The sequence below is a fragment of the Semicossyphus pulcher genome, unplaced genomic scaffold, assembly GCF_022749685.1.
Source record: "Semicossyphus pulcher isolate SPU_LCO1_2020_fin unplaced genomic scaffold, fSemPul1.0.p SCAF_17, whole genome shotgun sequence".
NCBI lineage: Eukaryota > Metazoa > Chordata > Actinopteri > Labriformes > Labridae > Semicossyphus > Semicossyphus pulcher.
Window position 1 is genome coordinate 4,136,628 of NW_027211681.1, and position 14,154 is coordinate 4,150,781.

General features: G+C 42.3%; 1 protein-coding gene across 1 annotated transcript; it reads right to left on the minus strand.

Annotated features, from left to right (window-relative positions):
* Positions 1-10,545: 10,545 nt before the first annotated feature.
* On the minus strand, positions 10,546-13,263 carry LOC138594336 (basement membrane-specific heparan sulfate proteoglycan core protein-like). The gene is made up of 8 exons (XM_069665398.1): positions 13,215-13,263; positions 12,525-12,671; positions 12,309-12,443; positions 11,545-11,717; positions 11,265-11,451; positions 10,999-11,178; positions 10,646-10,912; positions 10,546-10,550 (listed from the first exon to the last, which is right to left on the minus strand). Exons 1-8 carry the CDS (start codon positions 13,261-13,263, stop codon positions 10,546-10,548), a joined length of 1,143 nt encoding a protein of 380 aa, XP_069521499.1.
* Positions 13,264-14,154: the final 891 nt, after the last annotated feature.

Consider the following 14,154-nt stretch of genomic DNA (forward strand, 5'->3'; position numbering starts at 1 on the left):
AGAAAGTGACGTGTTTGGTCTGTCAGAGAGGGTAGGCGGAGCTAAGCGGCTGCACTTCTGGTTTCTTTAAGCATTGTGAGTAAACAGTAATCTACTATGGCGGAACAAACAAGGAAAAAGATTGATGACTACAGAACTTCAAAAATAAGTGAAAATCCAAGGCAATGAAGGCAAACAGTCTAAAAAGGAAAGCGACCGTCAGCGAGGAAAATCAAGAGTTACAACCGTGACAAAGAGAGCCAGCAGTAGGCAGACGCCTGGTTAAATTGGGACAAGGGCTCACATTGCTACTGATTATTGCTAGTGGGAGGCGTTCAAGAGCACAAGATCTGAAATCTTTGAGATTGTTACTTTAAATATTTGAACCTTTTATGTCTTTAATTTTCTTGTTGTTTTCACAGTGTCTGCTGACAAAAGAGAGAGTGATCAAATAAGTCGTCAGGGCATCTGTATGGTTTGTGGCCTTATTTCAGAGGACCAGTGTAGCTACAGTCGTTGTGAGGTGTATGTTGTCAGTTTCCTGGTGCAAGAGATGAATCGGAAATGTGTTTTCTTTGTATTGGTGCATTTAGTTTTTTTCTGAGCTTCATGTTGCTAAGAAAAAAACGGTATAAAACTGTAAATGTGTTCATTTGTCAGCCACCTGCAACACCACAGACATGTTGTGCAGATTACTCATTGAGAAACACGGAAGTTAACCTTCTTTTCTTCACTTCTCTAACAAACTTTGTGACCTAAACTTTAAAAACACCTGCCTGGTCTATTGATGAGCTCTCACACAGAGATGAGATGTGTTCTTACATTTGAGCTTGTGTGTGTTCTGTATGACAATGAAAATAGTTACACAGTCATGCTTAAAAGTGTTAGATCACAAGACATGTGTCACATTGACCGCAGCATTCCGGGCGGCGACACTTACTGACCCTGTGAAAGAGGAACTCAAAGATCACAATAAGTTTTACATGCAAGGTTGAGTTTATTCTACAAGAAGTCACAGTTCCCATCCTGTGAAACGGTGTAATGTCTTATATAAGCTCTAAAGAGATGTTTCAGTTTAGGCTTGAGACTTATTTTTCCAAGTGAATGATGCCATTGAGTAGGATTATGGGAATTATGAATCCAGTGCTTGATCCAAACAAGGGACTAGGACACTAATACTTTTTTGATATACCTATTGTAGGAAGAGCAACACTGTGTAATTGTTGCTAATAAACACACCACAAGCGTTTTATTTACTCACACTTTATCTCCTTCTAGAGGACTGATAGTCACTAACTACACACAGATGGAGTATCTTGTACTAATCATCCCCAGGCATCATCATGTTTCTAGGGATAAATAAAGCAGCCTTGTTTTCAGCTTGAAAACAAACAGTGCATTCCTTGTCTGAGTTCACTTGAGAATTGCTCACAGCAAAACTTAGATATTCCTGACTGAACTGAGGTCATTATGTACTCCCCAGGGCAATAAGTAATACTTATAACCCCCTAGGTAGATAACTGCAAACACATGTTATAAGGGGGAAGGCAGATGTATGCGCGTGGTCTGGTCCGTACAGAAGCGTTTTTGCCGAATTTCAATAGAAGAAGAAGAAGAAGAGTCAAGACCAGGGCACAGAAAGTCCTGCAGATTTAATCCCTTTCTATTTTTTGAAACTTAAAAGCAATTTTGTTCCTGAGAAATTTGTAACCAAGGGCCCTTTTGTTTTCTTACACATGTGTAACACTAGCTATTTGATTGAGTTGAAACCAAAAACCTTTACATTTAAAAGTTTATTCCTCAGCCGCTTAACAGCCCTGTGATTGACTGGTGACCAGTCCAGGGTGTACCCGGCCTCTCCAGCCCTCCTTGCAACCCTGAACAGGATAAGTCGTATAGATAATGGATGGCTGGATGGATGGGTCACAGCTGTGGGTCATGGGAGAGTTTCAGTGGATTCCCAAGCCAATAAATACAATTTAAACTAATTTTATCAACTTCAGGCGATCTCCCTGTAAAATATTTCCTTGCAACAACCCCCTGGCCCACAATTTAGTGACTTCAAAAAGATCCTTTATTCGTCTGCACTAAAATAAGACTACATCGTCATGATGTATTAGACTAAAAAGTGTCTTCATGTTGCATTCCTGTGAAAGATGGAAAGTGTATGATGTTTGGGAAAAAGCTTTATAATGAAAATACTGACAGTAGCCTAATGTTGGTGCCCAGAGCTGCTGGCTTACACACGCGCGCGCACACACACACACACACACACACACACACACAGGCTCTTTCCATATGGAAACAGGGTAAATGGATGATAATCACACAGTTGCAGTTGCTGTTTACATCCTGAGGCTCGGTTGGGCACAGAGACGGACAAACACCAGAATTGGAAAACAGCTTTTCACTGTTTTTTCTACAAACTCTGGGATCAAATGATTTTATTTTCCACCATGCAGGAGGACGATGAAATTATAATGAAGGTTTACGACTGAGGAGAGTAACTTTCTCTGCTGGCCTTCACTGGGCTGCCACATGCTCTTTCCTCTCTCGGCCTTTTGAACACTTATTAGAACTCTCTTTTTCCAGAGTCAATGCTTCTCGTTGGTTTCATATGTTCCGGCCTTTTTGACCTTTTTTTTATATTCATCAACTCAGCAACTAGCAGTTATATAACTTAATAAAGTAAGAGAAGGGCAAAGGTCAACCAGATATAGAGAATTCCCTTAAGGCTTTGGGGATCAGGTTGTGTTATTGCTTAAAGTGGAAATTTTGCACAACTGACAAAGCATCACTCGTTTTTTTAGTTATATTAATGTTAATATCCTGTTATAAGCTGACAATAAATATGTTTTCATACGTCATTATTATTAATGTAACTGCAAAACAATTTGTTTAAAGATTTGCAACTGAATGATTGCAAAGAAAACTGCTGATTTGACTCTGTTCACGTTTTACTAGCGCTGTTTTTTCATCCAAAAAACCTATAGCCCATTTTGGGTTTAACAAATAGAAGTTTAAGAACATGTGATGTACCACACATGTTGTGCCAGAGTCGACGTGTGTGTTGCTTTCAGACACACTGTGCGCCTGCCTCTTTCGTCTGCTTTTATAGCGCATATTTTTAACCAGAAGTGTTCAACAGTTTTTTTCAGCAACCTCAAGCGGTTTCCTTTTGACGCCACAAATGATGCAGCCAGAAGGCAAGGTATACACACACACACACAATATGTGCACACATAGACACACGTTTGCGGTTTAGATATATGGAAAAATAACTTGCCCTCAATCTGCTATTGCAACACCTTTGTGCAATGCACGGAGAGCGGGGTAGTGAAAGCGAGTGTGCACTTATGTAATTAAATGACACTCTGTGTGGTTTGAGTTTCAGTCAAAGTGGAGAAGGCCGTGATCACAGGACGTACCGACACTGGTTTGTATTTATGGTGCTCAGCAACGAGCAGCAGCAGCCAGATGGAGCAGGCCGGGTTTGGATGCTAACCACTGCAGGCTGCTACTACAGCTCTGTTATTATGCGTTATCCCCACATGCAAACACCACAGTATTAAAGCTGTTTTTAACATGTAACAGACAAAAAAATCCAAATGCATTTACAACCCAAATTGAAATAAACATGTTTATGTTTTCTAGGGGGATATGTTCTGAAGTCTGTGGTTTGGCTGTGGCAGAGGAACCTGCTCTTTAGTTCGAATGCTTTTATTGTGAAAGGATTCAGGGTGGTTTTTCAGGGAGTTTTTCCAAGTAAAGTGAAAGTAAGGATTTAATTTTGAAACTGTTGAAGCAGTAATAATGAAAGTTAAGTTTTAGGAAGTGAACAGCCTTAAAGTATGATGTACGATGAATGTTTGCAGTTGATTTAAATTATATTGCCGTCTGTAAATCCTACTGTAAAACGCTTTCACAGCCCCTCTCTGTTAAAACAATTGATGCCAACTGTCAAACCACAGCCCTACCACTGCACATCAAGGCTTCAGCCTCAACACGCTGTCTGTAATGATACTTTTAGGTTCATGATACAACTAGAAACGCATATAATATTCAAACTAAAATATGTCTCTTATGGAGAAGACTCACAGGTCAGGGCCTCATAGATATGAGGATGTGATCACATTGACTAAGGAGTGTTCTTCCTCTCAGGTCTTCTTATTTTAAATCTGCATTTATTGATTTATTTAAACCGATAGTGTTCAACGAAACAAGCTTCAGACACAACATTGACATACTCTCATCTGATAAAGTTGCTTAAGCCGAAAATGGTGCTCACAAATCCATCCAGCCGACACAGAGCAACATTCATTCAGGAGTCGTGTTTCTGTCCAACATCCTCTCTCCTTGTAGCTCCGTTTTTGGTCTCCACCATCTCCTGACAGAAGTATCTGCTTCTTTAACTGCTGAATGCTCCATTACATTCTTTCTGTTGCTATAAGAAAGAGGTGTACAATCAGTTTATTCAAGTATTTGCTGAAAACATCTGCCTGCCCCTGGAGCCCTGTGTGGTAAGAACGGTTAGAGTGAGTCAAAACAGTCCAGCTGTGGCTGTAAAACCAAAACCATGAGATACAACACTCCTGGGAGTTAAGGGGGATAATCAGTGATAATCATTTGTGGATGTTAGCAGTGACCAACTACTGTGATCAGTTCAGCCGAGAGGATCCCTGAAATTACATTTTAATCTGAAACAGTTTTTGGAGAAGGGCTCCGACATGTAGTCATGTATGATCTTGAGCTTCCTGTTTTCTGGTGTTTAATGCGAGGGACAATGTATCGTGAGCAGGTCGTTATCAGGGAATAGAACCCTGACATGAAGCAGAGGGGTCTTGTCTCACCCTGAAGGGGTTCTTCTGTGATAACAACCTGCTCACTATACATCAGTATATCAAATTACGTAAAATCAATAATTTGAGAGAAAATATTGATTTGGAAATGAATTTATGAATTTTAAAATGATAATCTTTTCATTTTTTCCGTTTTAAATGTGGTACACTCACAGTGAGAGCTAACGATTAACTCTAGCCTTCCTAAAGAGAGCTAATTTAGCTGTTATTACTCACATTAAATGGAAACATTTCCTCTGATGGTGAAGTAAGACAGACGGGGCCTCAGGAATCAGCGCAGCACCTGATTGAGGTTTTCTGTCTCGCCACTGTCAATCTGTTTTCTTTTCCGTTCACCGGCTTTAAACACGGCCGCATCCCATACTGTGTTCTGTTTAGTGTTTCCTTCATGGGCCGTCTTCAGTTTTGTTGAGTTCCCTCTGTGAACACATCACCGTCAAATTTACCGGACTTCTTTCGGCGGATTGACATGATAACAGTAAGTCCTCCAGATTGTGTGATTGGAGCCGCATCCCTAGCAACGGTCTGTTTTTCATAGTAACGGTCTGTTATCGAGAAATAACAAACCTAGCTTAGTTTTGCTTAGTTTGTGCCATTATTTTACATGCGTCATACTATTTATCCTGACACCCCCTGAGTGGTCTTGTTCACAGCTATGACTATCTTAGTGGAATATATTACTAACTGCCTGATTGCAATATCATCTGCTAATAATGGGCTTTTAAGCACCTTCCTATGTTAATCATCCAGATCTTTTCTTCTGCAGTGACCCGTTCAGCCCAGCGTACAGCCCATCCTGACAGAAGTTTAACTTGATTTCCAGTGAAGAATAACCAACTCTTCCCCTTCCTGTCAGCTGATTTATATGAAACATTCTGTGGCAGGTCAGCATCCAGGGCAAACATTTCATTGCCACAAAGTCAGATAACATAGAAGGCAGCAGAGTGTGAGATTATTCACTCTGTGCTCCACTTGGCTCTGCAGCAACACTACACAGGAACTCTGATCTCTATCTCGCCTTGTCCTGAAGAAACTGTTGTTTCCACAAAGCTCTGCCCCGCCGCCGCTTAACCTCGTTCACCTGGTGGAAACCATAGCAACAGACTTGACAGGCGCCCTCCTTCCACCGATCACTTCCTGAGGAAGCTCTCACCCCATTGGTTCCTTCCTGAATGATCTGGTTTTCCCAAATTATTACTGCTGGGACATCACGCTGGTTTTGATCCGAGAACAGACTCAGTTTTTAAATAATACAGGAATGTGTATTACATAGAGTTGAGTGCTGATGCAGCTACAAGACTGATGGCCTATTTCCTTTCTTTCCTCGCCTCTTAAGGCTAACATAAGCAACGTGTGCTGCAGAGTAAATGTAACACAGTTGTGTATTACTACTGTAATATAAACTAATGTGATGCTGCTGAAATGGTGACAAACTTCCAGTGCGAGTGTGTGCACACATCCTCCTCCTGGCACGTCATCCGGACTCTTCACTGTTTATATCAGACTCCATTAGAGGCCGTATGTCCACGTCCAGTTAATATGTACACACACACAGTGTGATTAGATTAAATGAATTAAAGTTTCCTCTCTTCACTGAAACATTTCATCTGTCTGTTCAGACTCAATCATTCTAATGTAACAAAGTACAAATATCTCTTCCTCTAAAATCCTCTGTGATGCTTTTATTCTCTCTCCGTCTTCTTCCCTCCCTCGCTCGGCCCCCGTCTGTGAAGTGAGGGGGTGGTGTGAGGTGACAAGGGGCAGATGTTTCCTCCCCAGCTTTGAAGATGATTGTAAAGATGGAGGGAGGACTAGTGGAAAGGGTAAGACTTGTTTCTCGGTGGAGGTTGGGCGTTTTTTTACGAGGGAGGCCACAATCACAGGCAGCAGATACAGGCTCCCCTCTGGCCGCAGCTCTGGAAACGCTCTCTCTCTCTCTCTCTCTTTCCAACCCTCTGCTGCAGCCGCAAACCCCAAATGTCAAGCTCACACTTCATTTCGGCAGACATGCCACATTGTGTGCCATATTGCAACACGTTTCTCTGATCAAACTGAACTCTGCCTTTTTAAGGGGAGTTTACTTTACGGTCCATATTTAGACAGGGAGCTGCAAAGATCAGCCGGAGCGTTTGCTGTTTTAAAATCAGGGACAACATGGAGTCATTAGGAAACAAAAGCTCGACTGTGCTGCGTCTGTCCCTCCAGTTGTTTGGGTGTGAGGGCTCAAATTGCTCTTCTCTGGCCTGGAGGCAATGTGTGTGTGTGCGTTAAAGATATACAGTATATTGCCACCATGTGGTCAATAACATTACTGAGTTGACTCAAGTTGTATAACTACACATTTGACTGACTTAAAGAAGGAATAGCCTGTGGAGCAGCCTGAAACTCGCCTCAGAAAAAACTCAAAATGTCATGCCTGCCCGGTAGGTTAAGTTTTCTTTTATTTTTTCCTCATGTGTCTTGTCTGGTACTTCCTGTTTTATTTTGAAATCACTCACCCCTGTCTCTGTTTCAGGTCTGTGTCCTGCCCCTCCCCCGTCGTGTGCTCACCTGCTCCTGATTGTGCACTCCTCAGCTGTGTCTCATCACCCTTATTACCTCATGTATTTTATCCTCTGTCTTCCCCTGTCTCGTTGCCAGTTCGTTTGTACCCTTGTGTCGCGTTCCAGCATTTTGTTCCTAGCTCTCGTTTTTGACCTCTGTTTTGGACCCTGTTTGCCTTTTACCTTGCCTTTTTGCCTCACGTCTTTTGGATACCTTTGCCTGATTCTGACTGCCTTTCGTGTACCGAACCTTTGCCTGCAATTAAATCATTCTGAAATGAGTTTGCTATTGAGTCCTTCATTCTTGGTCCCCGGTTCATGACACAAAATGATGTAACAGTGTTATATTACCTTAAAATCTCCTGTAAATGGACAAACAGACACTGATGCACAAAGTTTGAAAGACACTCTGTTCGGAGACATTCAACTGTTAAGACTGAAGTGATCAAAATGTATTCTGTGGTTATTACAACTAACAAACTGCTGGGTACCCGGCAGCCTAAAGGTCAAAGGGGAACAAAACATGAAAGTCTGTTTACAGTCTGAGATCAAGTGCAAATGTGAATGCATTTTTATATAACTGAGCCATTTAAAATTGTAAATGAAGCCTTAAAGTAATACATAGTTTACTGGCGTGGTCGCTTTGTGTGGCAGGTGGGTGCTGCTATCTGTCTGCTAGCTGTCACCTCAGCTCATTCAGTCACCGACCTGAAACTCATTACCAAACCTGTTTGTGTTCTTGGGGCCGTCTGGGATTTTTCATGGAAATATCTGACAAATATTTTGGCTTGCTCAAAGAAGTCTGTGCTCAAGCTTTTTAGATGAGTGAAAATCTAGTATGCTATCCATATATTAGCAGTATTCAAGGGATAGTTCGGTTTGTTCGAAGTGGGTTGTATGAGATACTTATCAATAGTAAGTGTACATACAGTGGATGCCGGTCAGCACGGCCCCAGTGTTTAGAAAAGCTAGGCTATATGCTGCTGCAGATGGGGTCAATTTCACACATCATTTATCCACTTATAAGGACGTCTCATCTAAAAATCAATAGTGGTTTCAATTGTACACTATAATTGAGAAATAATAAGAACGCCTCTTTATTTGGCACCACTTTGTGTGCACCGCAAGACATACATGGATCATTCGGCGTTGGTTTTGTATGATCCTATTCAGAAAAATGATCGGGGCAGATGTATAACTGTCTCAGTGTTGCATTGGAGTGTTGATGTTTACATTCAGTGTAGCTAGCCACCATTATCTAACACCATGATCACTCAGCAGAACTCGGTGTAATCTATCAGGTAATCAGGACGATCTTTGTTTCAACAGTCCGGGAAAAAAAACACAAGCAAGCACCACCTGTGATATCTTCAGAAAAGTGAAGTTTGATTTCAGTCTGTGCACTTTCTGACACAACAGCAAACAGACATACGGCATAAAACACATCACACATGAAGGAAAACATTGTCCTCTGGTCCCTACCGCGAACGGCACGTTGTTGTTTCCATAACATTGCATTTTCTTTAGTTTGTTGTCTCTTCTACAAACCGCTGACACAAACAGCTGATCCGACACGGTACGCTGCAGGCGTAGTAACACATATGTGGTAAATTAGTGCCAAATAAAGAGGCTTTCTTCCTGAAAATAGTGAAATATTCAAGTAGGGTTAATATTCAAATATAGCATACAGTTGAAACCCCTATTGATTTTTAGATGAGACGTCTTTGTAAGTGACCCTATCTGCAGTGGCATATAGCCTAGCTTTTCTCAACACCTCTTATACAACCCCACTTCAAACAAACCGAACTATCCCTTTAAGGAGGTATGCTCCGCCATTCCTGGCTTGCTAGCTTGTTCAGTGTTTGTCGTACGTGTAGGCTATTTATTTATCCGTCGGCCAGTGTATACAAGCCAGATAGTTATTGATTTTTTCCCCGCAAAGATGGCTGGCCTTAGTCATGAGAAGATGGGTTATTTTAAGTTACCAGTTAGTGCTGGGGCTCTCCTGCCGTTCTCTCACCAGAGTCACTAGCTAGAGAGCCACAAGCTACTTTCTATGAACTATTATTAGCTTCTTTAGTCTAATTAATAAACAATAAGTCTAATTAATAAACTCAGGCTACAGGCCGTATAGATAACTGGGCGTTTGCCAACCCCTCGCTGCCATACAAATATGTTTGCTTCTAGCTCCCGAAAACCAACATGGCAGCAGCAAAATGCAGAATGTGAGACTTTAAAAAGACATCTACAGTCTATCTGCTGAAGACTACAAGCATGAAAATGAGCAAGATCTGGGGTTGTGGAGTTACTAAGAAGTTTACCTGACCTCTGCTCCTCAGCTCTGCTGGAGGCTAATGACTACAGGCTACATTAGCTACTAACTAGTGGGTAATAACACACCCAAATCTCCCAGGAAAATGTGTGATAAAGTTGCCTTGTGGGTAATGTAGGCACCAGGGTTTGACAAGGAAGAAGTGGAATAAAAAGATGATGTCTCTGGTTCTGCTTCATTCATTTGATCGTTCACTCTTAAAGTATGTTATCCCTCCTGCAGCCTAAAGACAAAGTGAAAGCATTCCCTCTTTTCTGACACCTCTTTACTCTTCTTATAGTCCTTCTTTAGGATAAACTTCAGGCAAAAGTTTTGTAAAACAATTTTATTCAAAGTATTCAACCCTTTTTTATTTGGCCTGATAATTGACAGCATGATAAAGGCTCTTATCTCAGATCTGGGTTTTGTTTGTTTTTCGCCCTCCTTTTAATTTTAAAAGCTCAACAGAGTAGACTAAGCAGATGACATGAAGGGAGGAGGACAGTGTGCAGAGGAATTCCAGCTGTCGAAACTCCCACACACACGCAGCAGGAAGTCGGCCCATGCAGAAAAGCTTTCCAAAGGCAGAATGAGACCGAGGCAACAACAGATACAGTTTCAGTTTTCTATAAAAGTACAAAATTAACCTTGTAAGCACCATAATAACTAACAATTTAACAGTGTTGATATCTTTCTCTTTAATACATTAAAATACATCAATCTATTAAATATAATTTTCTCTGTTTCCTCAGTATTAACGGTTTAACTCTCATGAAGGCTACAATCCAGGCTAGCAGAAGTTGTATAAATGCAATGATGGTTTGTGAATCAGACACGCTGTGACCACAGCGGATTAAGCTGTGAAAACAAGCAGAGAAGATAAGATAAAAGAGTAAACAGAAATTAGTTATTATGATGGATATTAAATCAATTCAACCCAAACACCAGCTCACCTCTAATGACCACTTTGGCCAGCGCCTCGCTGGAGCCAATGTGGTTGGTGGCCACACATTTGTACGAGCCGCTGTCACTCTGTTTAACCTGAGATATGAGCAGCCTTCCATCCTTTGTGGTCGCTGCTCCTGCAGGCAGGCCCCCCCTGCCCGCTCGGGTCCACTCAAAACGAATGGGATGAGACCCATGAGCCAGGCACTGCAGGCGCAGGGCGTCTCCCGGCTGCAGCCTCACCTGGTCGGGCAGGCAGGTGGCGTATGGAGGACCTGCGTGAAGAAGAAGAGAATTAGTATTCTAACATGAGCAGTGACAGAGAGTCTGGATGTGTTTGTTATCTTAGCTGTAGACTCACTCTCCACCTCCATCTGCGTGTACACCTCGCTGTAGCCGTGTATGTTGGTTGCATTACAGATGTACTGTCCTGAATCTTGGCGCCCCACGCTGGTCAGTGTCAAAACTCCACCAGCCACTGTGTGTTTCCATGGCAGCGGTGCTCGGAGCTTGGACCAGGTGATGACGGGAGCTGGGGAACCTGAAAGGAAAAAGAAAACGAGAGGAAAAAGTGACAAATGGGAAGTGAGATTAGAAGTGGGACACACAATCATACAAACATCTTACCACTGGCCACACACTCCATTGTGACTGTGTGTCCCTCCACCACCGTCATCTCTGTGGCGCTCACTGAAGCCACCGGAGCCCCCAGCCCCCCCTCAACAATCACATCCACTTTGACCTCCGTCACCCCCTCAGCGTTTTCAGCCTGGCAGATATAAACCCCCGAGTCCTCTGGGTGCACTGCAGACCACTGAGGAAAGAGTTAACAACAGTTGTGTTCTATAAGCAATCTTAAAATGTGGAGAAAAATTAATGAATTACTCGTGCATGTGTCATATTCTACCTGTATGGTGTTGACGTCATTGATCTCCGAGGTAACCAGCTGCAGCGTGGAGCCTTGGCGTTTCCAGGTCATTTTGGGGCGTGGCCTGCCTGTGGCACGACACTCCACTGACACAGGCTCACCCATCCTGACCCGCAGGGGCCCTGCAGGTGTGAGACGCACCTTGGGAGCAACTGACAGAGAGGACACACAGCAGACATGACAGACACATTATACCTGCAGTATTTGTTCGGCCGCATGGGGGCAGCAAAAACAAGTCTGAACGCGATACTGACACATCAATCAATACATTTTTAAGGAGATGTGGTGAACTGAAGAAAACCGTTGCTACCACATTGAGCGGTTATGGAGGAACATTATCATTTGTTTATCCAGTATTCACCATCTTTTGGCTTTGTTTTTGGTCTCCTCCACTTACGGAGGGATATATACCATATCTGATGATTTAGCTGCTACATTTTCCATAATGTTCAACATCTAGTATCTTACTGTGCCTGTGTGCCACTTGGTTTCGAAGCAGGTCGTGTACAGTTGGTTCTTATGACTTTTTTCAGTGAATGTTGTGTGAATAAAAACAGTAAAGTTGCAGCAAGCCAGAGAGCTAGCTTAAACAATGAGCTCCAGCACACACAGTAGGTAAAAGGTGCTTTGGTAAAGTTTGTTGGTGGGGTTTATAGGGTGAACAACAAAACACACATGGTAATAAAAAAGAGCTGAGTTCAGGGTGCCCACACTTTATAACTGAATTTTGGAGTTGAGCTCACATTTGACGTTCAGCACCGCCTGGGCAGTGCCGCGGCCCGCAGAGTTGCTCGCCAGGCAGCGATACTGGCCCTGGTTCCCAGGACGAGAGTTAGCAACCGTCAGCACAGCGCCACCAGGACCGACCTTTACATTATCTATAAGGAAAAAGTATCATTCAGTGAAACTTCACAGTGAAGATATTGTATGAACATTGTTTATACTTTATTCCTCCTGACCTTGTAACGCCTGGTTATTGGCTCTCCTCCACTCCAGTTGGATCGGCTGTGCTCCACTCCCCACTTGGCACCTGAAGCTGACTGACTCCCCTTGGCGCACAGTCGCTGTCCGAGGCTCCACTGAGACGACAGGAGCCTGAGCAGCCACTGCAGACACACAAGTACGACACAACTCTGTGAACCTTTAGACAGGTTTGGGTAAAATACTGTGTAAACGGACACCGACCCCAGAGCAAATAACCTGAGCAAATAAACCGAGAGAACAGACGAGCTTTGATGACAACCCAAAATGGAGAAAGGGCATGAACTTTTTTTAATTCACTTTGATTATAACTTTTATAAAACTACATGAAATTGTTGTTTAACCACATTACAGTAACATTGCCCGCCGTGCCGATGGCTTGATAGTTGTTTGGTTTGTGCGATCACAGCATTAAAATGTGGCCTTTTATCTAGGCTACAGAACACACACTCAGAAGTATTTATAAGGACTACAATTTAGATTGGAGAAATTAATGAGTCTAAAAGGACAAGCCACTGTTAAAGCTTTGCATATATTTTGTATTGCAGAGTTAGCACCATTTTATGTGACCCTTTAAATTTTAGCGATCCAGCAAAATAACAGTCAAAATCTGTTGAACCCACAAAGTTGCAGCAGATGTTTCTGTTTAAAGTAAATCAGATTATTACCTGAACATAGCAGAGAAAAGAGGACCAGAAGCCCAGGTGAGAAATCCATGATGAACAGAGAACAGTCCCCCTTTCCCCTCTGTGTATAATCTCTCTCTCACTGTGTCTCTCTCTGTCTCCTCTTCATACAATCACTTCCAACCTTTGACCCCTCGCTTACCATTTCCCCCTGCCCCTATTTTGTCCAAGTTCTGCCTTTTACTACAATATTATGTTGTGTGCCTGTTTGACAGTAATATATGAAATGGTATTTCTGTGTGTGTTTAACAGTACATGTTGACACTGATTTCATTACTTTCAGTGTTTCATTCTGCTGTCCCAGATAAGGATCTGTCTGCAGTCTGAAATGTGTTGACCAGTGAGGCGGCAGTGATTAAAGGCCGATTAAACAGAATTCAAAACAATGTCAAAGTACAGTTCTACATTTCTGTCCTGTTTCTTGTCTCTGAATTTGTGATTTAAAGTAATAATCTTGAAGATTTTCATTTAAATAAATGTCTGTTCAGTCACTATCTATCGCTGAATGAGGTAAGACAATGGTGATCGAGCCTATGGCCCACTGATGACAGCCTTTGCATTTGCAGTATATAGTATTATTATGGACTGGGTGTCTGTGGCGACATTCAAAAAATCACAAGCAGCGCCCAGTTAATGACGCGTTTTCCATCACCCAGCAGTGGTTGGTCTGCCAGAGAGGGTAGGCGGAGCTAAGCGGCTGCTTTTCTGGTCTCTGCAAGTGTTGCGAGTAAACAGTAATCTACTGTGGCTGAACAAACAAAGAAAAGATCGATGACTACAGATACAACTTCAAAAATATTTTTTATAAATTTGACACTCAGATGAAGGCAAACAGTCTTATAGAGGCCCATAAGTGATGGTTTATAATATATTTGTAAAAGTCTATATTTTATTATTCTAGGAAAATCCTTCTTGTTATACC